Source organism: Lycorma delicatula, chromosome 4, assembly GCF_047948215.1.
Source record: "Lycorma delicatula isolate Av1 chromosome 4, ASM4794821v1, whole genome shotgun sequence".
NCBI classification, from domain to species: domain Eukaryota; kingdom Metazoa; phylum Arthropoda; class Insecta; order Hemiptera; family Fulgoridae; genus Lycorma; species Lycorma delicatula.
In genome coordinates, this window is record NC_134458.1 from 110,883,049 (window position 1) to 110,897,072 (window position 14,024).

Below are 14,024 nucleotides of genomic sequence, written 5' to 3' on the forward strand. Positions count from 1 at the left end.
TGATACATTATAGCTACATAAAAATGGATTGCATCTTAACATAGTTAAATATTATGAAAGGCTCACATCAATGATACATAAAATGAACAGACATAATTTAAAATGCAACACAAGTTTTGACCTCATTCTAAATATGATTTTTTGTAACTTAAAACATATTAACTGACAGCAGAATGAGAACACCAGGACCAGTTTTTGAAAACAGATAGAGAAAATAATAACATTATGATGCAAACTTAAATACTGTCTAATAAATTTGGTTTAGATTTTTGTTTAAAAATTCATAATGTTAAATATTTGAATGTATTGGGTTCTTCTTTATAGTCATCCACTGTTGTAGGTATGATGACAATGTTTGTACTGTATAGTGGTGATTATATGTCTTCTGAATAAGTTCGGGATTTGCAGGTTTTCTAAAAAATTTTGAAAGAGCATTTGTTAGACATGACGAGGTCCAAGAAATTGAATGATTTGCTGTAATCACATCCTGTAAGTAATCTTGCTTATTCTATTTATTTTGCAAAGAGTTATGGTGAATATTCTTTTTTCATCAAAATAACAAGTGATTATAACTGTGTTTTGGTTTCAGCTTAAATTTATTTAAATTAAAAATAAACAGTTACCTTAAAAATTTTTTTAAATTTACAGTTATTTTACTTTACTCACTGCGTGTTGATGAACTAATACCATTCCTCCAGCAGATGGTGCTATTGTCAATTTTGATGGCATTGATGCTGTACCAACATCTTTAAATAATGTAGTACATGCTCTAAACATGAATGATAAAAATAGATGCATGTGCAATTTGTTGCGTGGACATCGTAAACCTCTGAAATAAAATGAAGGTAAATAGTTTATATACATAATTGAATTTCATTATATTTGCTTCATTATTCTAAGAAAAATGAAATATAATTATTTATTTATTTTCATTTAAGTTACATTTTGAACCTGGCATTATTTAATTGAATAAAAAATAATCCATGGAAGTTATGTGGTACATCATACCTTTTTCAATATTTATTTTTACATGAAATATATGATACATATATATAAAAAAAAAATTTGATCAAAATGTCATATCCTATATAACTATCAGATTTTTAATTGATAAACCAAACTAAATTTAATAATGTAATATTTTCAAACCTAACATTGTAACATTTAAGTTGCTCTTACAACCATCTTTAGTTCTGGTGCTGCTGATCCTGTCATCAGGTGGTTGTTTATTTTTATTTGGTAAACATATTTCTGTTTGGCATGAATTTGTTGAAAGCATGCCAAATTTGAATTGCATTGCTCAATTATTTGAACAGACACAAATAAATCTGACACAGTTTTAACCACAATAAATATATCGCCGTACCTCTCACTGAAGATAGCCAAAAGAGTAATGAAAAAATTATATATATAAAATTTGATCAGTTTATTCTTTAAAAGTTGATAGTTTTTGAATAACAATACTTTTATAGCATAAAGTGTTAACTGTTTCATTTTTACACATATGAGTGCAATTTTTGTATTCTAAGCTGATTTATTTTTTATTATTTTAGAAAATACTTCTTAATAAAGCCCATTGTTCATAAACAAATTTTGGCAGATTGGTAAAAATTTATTTTGTTACAATTATGTATAAATATTTGCATATCTCTTCATGGAATGGGCTAATAGCATAAAAAGTTTAGTATAGCATATTCAATCATTCAACAGTCCAGCAATTTTTATTTCTAATTCTATTTCATTTGTCATTATGATTTTCTGATATATCCTCATAATTTTTCTTCTGCAGTATGTCTTTGTGAGATTTTTCATGAATATAAATTGTATTACATGAGTATAAATTTTGTATGCCTGTTTGCACAAATTTAATTGAGTTCACACTTTGTCAAATGTATACCAATATTTTAACAAGCACTATTTGTAATTTCAAAAGTTATTATATGCATAAAAATATTTTAATAGTGAATTATAATATCAGTACAACCCAACCTTTCTGAGTGACAGCATCTACACCTTTCATTTTAAAGGTTTTAAGCTCAAATCCCACTCAAGCTTGCTGCTTTTACACCCATCCAAATCTTCAGGCTTCTTTTGTTTAGTTGTAAATGTAATAATTGATAGAACAGTATGTCTACTGCGTGTGTGTGTTTTGTTTTGTGTATGTGTGTGTGTGTGTGTGTGTGTGTGTGTTTGTATGTGATAACTATATATTATAAATATATTGTGTATCGACATTTGTTAACAAAACCAACTACATTGGAATAAAAATTGGAGCATACACTATCATCATTATGATACCATTTATAAATTTACAAATTTGTTTCTCCAGACAACACATCATGTAGTTACATAATATTAAAATGTATTTTTGTTTAATATACTTGTTATATTATGCTAATATAAACAAAATAAACCTTACTTGAATGTTGCTAATATGCTGAATGCCACAATCAGTGTTATTAATGACACACTGTAACCAATTTGTGATACTGTCTTTACAATCGGAATATATCTCTGTAAAAAATGTATAAAGATTAGTAACATATAATTATTATGTAAACATATAATTATATGTAACATATATTATTATTATTAGTAACATATATATATAATTATTAGTATCAGATTATAATAATATGTAATACTTTGATTATAATGAGATGTAGCATATATGTAAATGTTTTTGGAGTTTAACTCAATGTTTAATTTTTCCTTTATCTTTTTACATAACATACTCGGATGGTCGGCCACTGGTCGGGCACTCGGATGGTCGCGCCCGATCTGAGAGATCCACCAACTCATTTATTTGGTTTGTCTCTTAATCGCATGGGCGCGCTGTGCTCTCTTTCCGTGTATCCTCCCCACTCAAAGGGCCAAATACGTTAGTAGTGCAGTGACCTTCACCGCGTCTGCCTCTGTTCATTTGTTAAACAATTGGATCTCACAGATACCAAGCGACCTAATTTGTAAGTATAGTAGTTTTTATTAATTTAATTTAATTTTCTTGTATTATTCTATGTTGTGTTAATTTATTTATGTGTACAATTATTAAATTATTAAAAAAGTTTTGTTTACTGACATTTATATACTCTGGATCTCCCAGATCCTAGCGACTTATTATGTATTAAAAAAAGTTTCATCTATATTTCTATAATTTTTATGTTTATTTTTTACCTTTGCTAATAACTTTACTTTTTTTCTTCTAGGGGCAAAATGTCATCAAAAAAAATATTCGATATTAATAATCCTGAGGATGTTGCACGAATCCATGAACTTTTATTTGACCATGCGGATGGTGAATCTTTTCTAAGAACGTGTTCAGAACAGCCATTTGAGCCTACTTATGACATAGAAAATGAGGAAAATGAAACGGACGCCGAGGAAGAGATAGAACATCGGGAAGATGACTCTAACACAGAGCAAAGCGATACCGAAACAGAGACGGATGAAGAGGATATGGACAGATACATTTGTAACCGAAAAAAAGGAAACAAGATAATAGAATCATTCTCTTGGAAAAAAAACGCCATACAGTAATAGGAAGAAAACGAATCATCGCAATTTGTTAGTAAGGCTTCCAGGTGTTATAGGAAACGCCAAAAACATTCACAGCATCGTCAATACATGGTATTGTTTTTTTAACGACAAAATATTAGAAATGATTGTCACTTCAACAAACAAGTTTATCGATCGAATACGTGCAAATTATTCACGGGAAAGGGATGCATTGCCAACGGATACAACAGAAATCAAGGCCTTCATAGGACTGCTATACATTGCAGGAATGGAAAAAGCAGGGAGGAAGAACCTGGACGATTTGTGGGACTCCGATGGGTTCGGAATAGAAATACTCCGACTAACTATGAGTGTTCGCAGGTTTCGCTTCTTACTTAGATCCTTGCGGTTTGACGACCTAGAAACTCGTCAACAGCGAAGACAAGTTGATCGTTTGGCTCCAGTACGAGAATTATTTACTGAATTTGTAAAAAAAAAATTGTCAGTCCTCTTACTCAGTAGGTGCTGATGTAACTATTGACGAAAAACTCGAGGCTTTTAGAGGCAGGTGCTCTTTTATGCAATACATTCCGTCAAAACCTGCTAAATATGGCCTAAAGATTTTTGCAGTCGTAGACTCTAAAATGTATTACACGTGCAATTTAGAGATCTACACTGGTAAACAACCTGAAGGACAATTTCAGGTTAGTAATAAGAGCATAGATGTCGTCAAAAGACTAATCCTTCCTATCCGTAATTCTGGCCGCAATGTGACGGCTGACAATTGGTTTTCAGATGTTTCTCTTCTACAAGAATTATCTGAAAAATATAGGTTATCATACGTAGGAACCATAAAAAAAAATAAGTGGCAAATTCCAAAGGAACTTAAAAGCAGAGATTCCTTTTCAAGTATCTTTGGTTATCGAAAGGAGGGAACAATAGTTTCTTATGTTCCACAAAATAAAAATAACAAAAAGAATGTATTATTAACTTGTATTAATTAATGTATTATTAATTTGAACTGCTAAATAAAAAGGAAAAAATAAAGAAGTAAAAATGGGTAAAAGAAAGGAATTTAAAATCAAGTAAAACTTAAAACGTGGCAGTAGTTTCTAAAAATTAAAATATGTTTAATAAATAGTATATTTATATTATGCACACCCATTCATCCCTAGAAGTAACCCACCAAGTTGGTCTGTTGGTGAACTCATCATCGCAAATCAGCTGATTTCGAAGTTGAGAGTTCTAAGGTTCAAATCCTAGTAGACAGTTACATTTATTCAGATTTGAACTAGATCATGGATACCAGTGTTCTTTGGTGGTTGGGTTTTTTAATTAACCATACATCTCAGGAATGGTCAATCTGAGACTTTACAAGACTGTGCTTCATTTACATTCGTTCATACCATCCTCATTCATCCTCTGAAGTAATACCTTACGGTGGTTCCAAAGCTAAATAGAAAAAAGATTCATTCCTAGATGTAGCTTTTTCACTCTGTTCTCACCAGAAATTAGCTCTATAATGAATAGCATTATTATCAAAGAAAGAAACTATATTGTCCTGTATTACTCTCAGATTGATAGTTCCTGATCTTGTACTCCGACTTTTTTTTCAAACATTTGTAATGTATTTTAAAATAAAAAACTGGTTTGTATTAGAATTGATTTTTGTACACTTAATAATAATTGAAATATAGTTTTCTAATGGAAATTGTTTTGTTTGTCCTCATCTAGTTTCTTTTATGTCATTTGGTTATCTTCCTTTGGATAAGTAAAGGAGGCTTTGGGGGTTTTCTTTGGACAGCAGGTTTCCTTTTACTTTATGTAGAACATTTATCATTTGCTAACTTGTTTCAATAGAAAATTGAAAATGAATGATTGTAATTTAAAATTATTAAATATTAAATCAATCACTTTCAAATTAACAGAATTTTTTTTCCATAGGACTTAAGAACTAATTAATGGATCATTCTTGAATGGAGTATCTGGTAGCACTGTTGCCATGGTACTCACTTTAAAAATATTAGGAACATCCCTATTACCTTCATTGTTCACCAACTAGATTACAAATAAAAATCCCTGAGATGGCTGAGAGGTATTCCTCCTACCAGATACCAAAAAATACACTTGCTCATGTAATGAGCATCCGTACAGAATTTGTGTTGTTCACAAGTTGTTGCCTGCAGACACTGTAAAACGTGTAGCTTTCTGTTGGTGGTTCATGTCATCTGTAATACCAGATGGGGAAGAACTTGATGATTGGCTTTGGTCTGACACGTCATGGTTCCATCTTGATGGATATGTGAATGCATTTGATGTATGGAAAATCCACATCAGCTGCACGAGTCTCCTCTGAACAGACAAAAAGCAGGTGTTTGGTGTGCAAATTCATGTAGCTGAATCTTCATGATATTCTTTTATGGCACAGTGAATTGTGAACAGTGAGTGTTCTTTCAGTGAACCATGAACAGTGAACATGCAAATGGTGCAACAATTATAACACTATACATGCAGACCAGGTAGAGCATATGTGGTTTCAGCAGGACAATGGTATGGTTCATATAGCAGGCAACATTATTACTTTCTTGCATCATTGTTTTCATGGACAAGTGATTTCAAAGGGGTTTGGCCGCTGTCAAACACAACGACCAATCACAAAGAGCCCGTATGGCCGTTGCCAATGTAAACAAAATCACAACTGATTAAGTAACAAATTTCTTTGAATTATATTGAACAGCTAAAACATCTGTATTTTATTAAAAAGAAACAAAAAAACACAAAAACAAAAGGAAAAGCCACTAAGGATGACTTACAGTAAATAAATTAAAACACCCAACTTTCTTATATCCCAGATAGACTTAAGACTATGCAAACAAAAAAAGTCAAAATAACCAAATACACAGAAAATAATATCCCTACATAATTACCAAAAAATCATTTGTTAGGTTATTTTTTTACATATATATGACCAAACAGTCGTTTTTTGGTCATTTAGCGTTCTTTACTATGTAAAAGCAAAGAACAAAATTCACAAATAGTAACACTGAAACCACACAAGTAAGTATTCGTTTTTTTTTTGTTTTTTCTAAACTCCGAAACCACCGTTTGCATTGCTTCAGATGATGATATGAATGATTTATAGCGTATGAAAATGCCATGCCTGACCGAGATTCCAACTCGGAACCACCGGTTAAAGTCCGAGACGTTACCACTCGCGCCACGGAGGCCGGCAAACATATTCGTTAGGAGCCGAATAAAAACACGACTTACCAATATGGCGTTGTGTGTCAAACCAATTTTATACCGACTATAATTACTTTTAATACGCGAAACCCTTTGCAATGATTGAACATTAACTGAAACCTCTTCAAAAATTATTACTTTTGAACTAAGCCACATTTTGATATCATTGTTAAACTATTTCTAAATAATTCAAATTCGTGTAATTTTTTTACGAATCTCGTTTTTATCAAAATGTCACCTTTTTCTCAATTGACCTGCGGGGTTTTGTTTTCTTTGGAGACCGTAATTCAATTGTAGATTCATACTCGAGAATCACGTTGTACACTGAAGCAGCACAACTTCTACTTACGTTAGCAGTTTATTAACATCTGAAATCAGCGCCGTTTAATTATTCTGTAATTTGTAAGCAATACTCTGCTTTTGTGAGCATTTAAAATGATGTGTTTTTTCGCACGACTTAAGGGCTTTTTTTCGCAGCCCACAAATCTTTATATATAGAAATGTGTACGTTTCAAAAAAAAATTAGTGTACGCTTCAAAAACTCAAAATGTTCTGCACCGATTGAGCTCAAATTTTAGCACAATATATAACCCGCATCAAAGATTGTTTTTATCTATTTTTCGCATCAGTCACATACCCACGACCGCGAGAAAACAGTTTTTTTAATGGTCAGCTGTGTACCAGTGACCGCGCCATCTGCCGGAAGCGAGGGGAACACTCGCCATACTAGCTAACGACTACCGCAGTCACGTGTGAAACAATACCTGTTCCCAATTACATTGTTTATTAACAAAAAAAAAAAAACGTATCCACTTGCATCTGATTCAGATTATTATACAATCTGAATTATATTCTGTTTAATCGAGGTACTTTTGTGTGATCGTGTCGTGATTGAGCTGCGCCTTTCACCAAGCTCTGAATTTATTAGAAAACGACCAACAGTGGGATATATGTATTAATGACGCGTGCAACACTGCACATCCAAACCAAATTCGCGCATTAGTCGCAATTATATTGACCGCTTGCTTCCCTTCATCTCCCACAGAGTTATCGGAAAGATATCGATCGCATATGGCTGAGGATATTTTGCATAGAGTACGCCTAGAAAATACCAATATGACCATGGAATTTACAGAAGGCATTTACAACGAAGCATTGATACATATTGAAGACAAGTGCTTAGCTATTGCAAATAAAGTTCTTAGTCATTTGGGAATGCCGGCACCCACCCGAGCTGCGATTGCTTCATTTGATGTGGATTTACGCCGTGAACAGAGTTACAACATTGGTGATCTTCAGTCACATGTCCAATCAAACATTCCCAAATTAACGCGTGAACAGAAAGGCATTTATGATCGCATAATGCAAATGATAAATGACGGAGTTGGGGGGACCTTCTTCTTGGATGCGCCAGGAGGAACTGGGAAAACATTCCCCATTAGATTGATTCTAGCAACGGTTCGATCAAAAAATGACAATTATCCTGTTGCGGAATATTAATCAGCCAAAACTCTGCAACGGCACGCGACTTGCAGTTAAGAAATTGATGAATAACGTAGTGGAAGCAACGATTTTAACGGGGCCTTTCAAAGGTGAAGATGTCCTCATTTCTCGAATATCCATAATCCCGACTGATACACCATTTTAATTTAAAAGATTGCAATTCCCAATTCGATTGGAATTTGCAATCACAATCAATAAAGCTCAAGGTCAGTCTTTAGAATTGTGTGGTTTAGATTTAGATGCGGATTGCTTCTCACATGGACAACTGTATGTGCGTGTTCCCGAGTCCGCAAACCAGATAGCCTTTATATCTACGCAGACAGTGGAAAAACAAAAAATATTGCATATCCACAAGTATTGCAAAATTAAACTTCAATGAAACGTATGCTTTGTTTTGTTTCTCATTTCTCATCCATGCAACCACAATGTGCCACAGCGAAGCGTGGCGGGTAGAGCTAGTTGATTATGAAATTTACATATGTTACTTAATATTATTAAAACAACAATACATGTGTTCAAAACCACTTGTCCACCCCTTTTAAAATTACAAAAACTGGTTTTTTAGAAAAAAATCATGGTTCCTTATTAAGTAAATTGGATATGCTCTATCGATTGCTGATAATATCAATTTCTGATTTCCATCAAAAGTCAGTTATCCAGACGCGTTAATTTTTTAAAATAGAATATGTATATTCTGACCACAGATTTGGATTCTATGTTGGAAAATAAGTTTTGTTAGCAAAAATTAGACAAATGTTAATAACTTCCAAACTAGATTGCAAGTGAGTATTTTGCAAGGTGGACCTCATTTTGAGCACTAAAGACTTATACATATTTTAAATGCCTGTGTTTAAATATCATATTGTGCAAAAGAAAAATGTTATCATTTAGCAATGTTATTGTAAATTGAGATATGTTGTTATTGTATTAAGATAAACTGAATATGAAATGTAAGTATTCAAAATTGATTGTAAGAAAAGTTAAGATTCTGTAACAAAATACAGACTTTGAAATTCATGTAACTATGTTATTTCAAACTTTTTTCCTTGTTTTCTGGCAGTCAGTATCATAAAAGAATGAACAGTAAGGTGCAAACTTTTATTATTTCTGAAGGATTTTTAAAAAAAAATGAACTTTCGGTCTGGAAAACCCAGTTCCAGTAGGAACCAGAAGTTGAAAATATTACTATTTGAAAGAACATTTTGGTTTAAGATTAGATATCATTGCTGTTATCCTAAAAATTGTTTTTTCAAAGTTGAAAGAACTTTCATTATGTTTGAAGTGATGCTTCTGTGGGTACGATGAGCAGTGTGCACTTGTGCATTTTGGTATGAGGGTGGCGTGTGTGTATGTGTGTGTGTGTGTTCATATTCTCACACATGCAAGTTAAGAGTATGAAAAAGAATTTCTACTCTGGTTTATATTAGAAAAAAGTTCACTTAGTTATTTTCCCAAAACATTAAAATTCCCCAGATATTAATGATAATATGAAACTAAAAACCGTTCTTAGAATTCATTTATACTTGTCACATAAGTTACACCCCAGTACATGGAGATCACTCACTACGAAAAGTTACATCAACCATCTGTACATGTACAGACAGAATAATTAAAACTCTAACATGTACAGCAAGTGCTTCTCATATAGCCAAACTTTTACATTTGCCTGGTGCACTTCAGGAGTGAATGAGACAAGACTTGTCTCATTAACCTTGGATGAGATCTCCAAATGACCTTCAAAGGTCATTTGGAGATCAAAAATGACTTCTAAAATCTGTATTTGTTAAAAAAGATTCAGGATAAAAAAAGTTGAGAAGAGTTTTGCTTTCAAGAGTTAGGATTACTTTTTCTGAGAGTAATGATGCCTAGTCCCAGTAGTGACAGAACAGAAATGTATTGCTTGTAGGGCTGAATATCATCTGCATTTTGGTGAGCTTGGCATTCTGATACAGTATATATGGCTCAGTAAAAAAGGCAAGCAGGAAACCATTTCTCTCATAATTCTCTTTAATAAGCCTGTTTGGGATATTTGTTATGCTTACGGTTATGTAATTTTACCACTATGAAAGTAAAAGGAATTTTAGCATATTAATATTTACCATTCAGTTCCTAATGTTATAGAAAGTTGAATTTAGTAAACAGTTTTCTCCTTGATCCAAATGAGCGTAATATAAAAAAAGGTGGTTTTTAGAATCAGGCATATTTAATGACCTGGGTTACTTATTTTTATATACAATTACACTTTTAAAAATAACTAAAATTAAATAAGCTTCCATACATTTCTCTGTATTTTATCTGGAAATTCCTGAGTTCAAAATAAAGTCTGGCTTGATGCTATGACTTTCAGACTATAAAAATATTGGATGATTGTGAGTGTCAGTATGAATAAATAAGTAAAGTTAATTTTTTATTTTTTTCCAATCTTTTTTATACTAGGTTTTTATGAATGTAAAATGTACTGGGAAATTTGTAGCATTTAAATTAATAACCCAGAGTATCTATTAATTGAATATATTATTTGGGTCCTAATCAGTGTTGCTATTTTAGTTATAATTAATTCTGTTAACATCAAATTTAGTTAACACTAAATTATGTTTTAAAATTACTTTTAAATAACTGTGTAAAATATTTCCAAGCCTAAAGTCAATCCAAATTTGAGAAATAAATTATTCCTTTGAGAGAAAATGGTGTCTTATGTCTGCATCTTACATTACATTTCAACTCCTTGTGTTAATTTGTTGCCATTTCCTCATACAAAGGAGGATATATATTTATTACACAACAGTGGGGAAGTGTAGCAGCTTACATATCATATTATTATTTAAATATAAACTATTTATTTACCTGCAATATTCAAGAAAATTCTGATTGTAATATCATTTTCTTATATAATAAGTTTGAATTGATGAAAGTAAACATGGTTGATTTAATCTGTGATCTAATAGTATCTCAGAATATAACAGGTCTATGAAGTTACTTATTTTCACTTTAAAAATCAGCAATGGATATTTAGTCAGAAAAAAGGGTAAGTGACAAGTCTTGTCTCATTCACTCCTGAAGTGCACCAGGCGAATATAAAAGTTTGGCTATATGAGAAGCACTTGCTGTACATGTTAGAGTTTTAATTATTCTGTCTGTACATGTACAGATGATTGATGTAACTTTTCGTAGTGAGTGATCTCCATGTACTGGGGTGTAACTTATTTGACAAGTATAAATGAATTCTAAGAACGGTTTTTAGTTTCATATTATCATTAATATCTGAGGAATTTTAATGTTTTGGGAAAATAACTAAGTGAACTTTTTTCTAATATAAACCAGAGTAGAAATTCTTTTTTATACTCTTAACTTGCATGTGTGAGAACATGAACACACACACACACACACACACACACACACACACACACACACGCCACCCTCATACCAAAATGCACAAGTGCACACTGCTCATCGTACCCACAGAAGCATCACTTCAAACATAATTCTTTAAATAAAATAACTAAGCAATCTTTTTTAACAATAAAGAAGTAGATAGATTTTCTTGAAACAAAAATGCTACTAATAAATTTCTCATTAGAATAACAGGATTTTCATATTATTGGCATTAAGTCAAAATCCTAATTTTTTTTTTAATTTTTTTGTACATGGGGGTTTTATTGTTACAAAAATAAAACTGTGTGATAGTCTTCTGAGTAATAGTTGTGTGATAGTTTTCTGTGTAATAGTCTAACATTCATTATTGATCTATTCAACATATTCGTATCGTAAAGTATTTATTTAACTTCAAATTCATTGGAATGGTTGAAATTTATGCATTTTAAAGTTAATAGTAAAGTGGACGCCAGATTTAAAAAACATCATCTAAGTTTTGACAAAATACATCAAAAAAATTATAAATACTATATTTACTCGAATACGATGCGCACCTGAAAAATAATGGTGTAGTTTTTTTATATTTATTTTTTGAAACATAAAAATTAAATACTAAAATATGTACTTTAAAATTAAATTGTCATTAAATAGCAAATTATATAAAAAATTACGGTACATTGATGAACACTGTAAGAAATACATGGTGGCTAGCAGGCACATCTGAAACAAAAAAAAAACAGAACGATCCTATTGTAGCAACAAGACAAGCAGGTTAAAACACTAGTAAGGTAAATCTGAAGAAGGATTCTTATCAGTTTTTTTAATCTTCATCGCTGTTTGAATCTCCAACTTCAGAAGGGGCATGATCATCTTCATCGACCCATACAGCAGAGTCTTCACTTCCATCTACGCTATTAAAAATGCAGCATTCTTGAAGCTCTTTACAATCAATTCATTTAAAGTAAGATCTCATGCAGCCAGGATCCACTTACATATTAATGACACTCGGCTTTTTCATTTTCATGTAGGAGTCATCTCATGGATTGTAGCCCCATCCACTCTGAATAAAAATATATCAAATGGGCTTTGAAAGACCGATTAATACAATCATCGATTGGCTGGAGTAATGACACTCTTCCAATAGGAATACAAACTTGTATTATTTTACTTTTTTGAAGTCTTGTTTCCCCATTGTTACATGTTCATGGAATCTGTCCATCACTAACATACTTTTCAATTTGAAAAGAGCACCAGGTCACAGTTCCCACGTATAGTTTACCCACTCTAAAACTAGTACATTATCCATCCATCCTTTTTCTTTGGCATTTAACAATAACATCAGCAAGTAATTTTTCACCCTTTGGGAGGGGTTTTCTTTTACTCATAAATACAATAAATGGTGAAGGTTTTTTACCATCTGCAGTTATTGTCAACATGATTGTACATCACTGTTTTTCATGACCACAAGTATGCATGCGAACAGTTTTATCACAGACAGAATTAATTTTTGAATCTGCTGGCACGTCCAAGTAAACTGGTGTTTGATCGGTATTTCCCATCTGCCCTATTAAAAGCTTATTTTCTTGTCATAACTGAATTACATGTCTCTGAAAGGCCGACTGATTTTTCCGACAAACGTTGACAAATATATGCGTGCTTTCTTATTGATAGTTCATACCTATTCATAAAACGATTTAACCATCCTCGACTTGCTTTAAAATTCGGTATTTGAAGTTCTCTCTCGATTAGTGGAGCTTTTATTGTGCCCTCTTTGTTGAAACAGCAAATCCTTGCTCGCTTGTGGAAAACAGATGAAAATATTTTTCAAACAAGTTACAAAATTACAATAGTATATCAATTAATTAATCAACACTACAATTCCAAACAAAAAACGATCTCTTAATTTCTTAATAACAGCTTAATATAAAACAATAAAAAATTGGAGGCAACTAGTTAACCAATTTGACCACTGTTAAAGATATGTAGGCCTAATAATAAATATTGTTATAGAATGCTGAACCCCAATAAGAATAAACAAAAATTAAAGTAATATTTTGTTTGTCATTTTCACATTTTCCAAATTAAACTAGAAAAATAAAATTAACTACCAGTATTACTGTCATTAAATAGTTATGATGAACCTAAATTATAAGCACTAACTGCACTACAGTTTGTTAGCAACCTTACTAGCTCTTCCAATAAAAAGTAAAAAAAAAAAATTAATTAACAGTCCTACTAGGCAAAATAATATTTTATGACCTATTAACTGCAATAGAAAACAAACAAATTAATTTTTTTTTTTTTAAATTTGTCATTCAAAACAATAAAATGTTAAAATAACCACAAAACTTAAAAATTAAAAAATCAAATTAAGCTCTGTTCAGTGATTTGAATTTACTCATGGATCAATG

General features: G+C 31.7%; 1 protein-coding gene across 3 annotated transcripts in view; it reads right to left on the reverse strand.

Moving 5' to 3' along the window:
- The window catches only part of LOC142322917 (parathyroid hormone/parathyroid hormone-related peptide receptor-like), a 496,010-nt gene that overhangs the window by 23,646 nt on the left and 458,340 nt on the right, over window positions 1-14,024 (reverse strand). For all 3 annotated transcript variants that reach the window (XR_012755963.1, XM_075362004.1, XM_075362005.1), the window contains exons 6-7: window positions 2,420-2,514; window positions 667-829 (exon numbers count right to left, since the gene is read on the reverse strand). Coding sequence is in view for 2 of the 3 variants with exons in the window: in XM_075362004.1 (XP_075218119.1) it covers window positions 667-829; window positions 2,420-2,514 (258 nt within the window). In the remaining variant the exon portion in view is untranslated. The remainder of the gene's footprint in view (window positions 1-666; window positions 830-2,419; window positions 2,515-14,024) is intronic.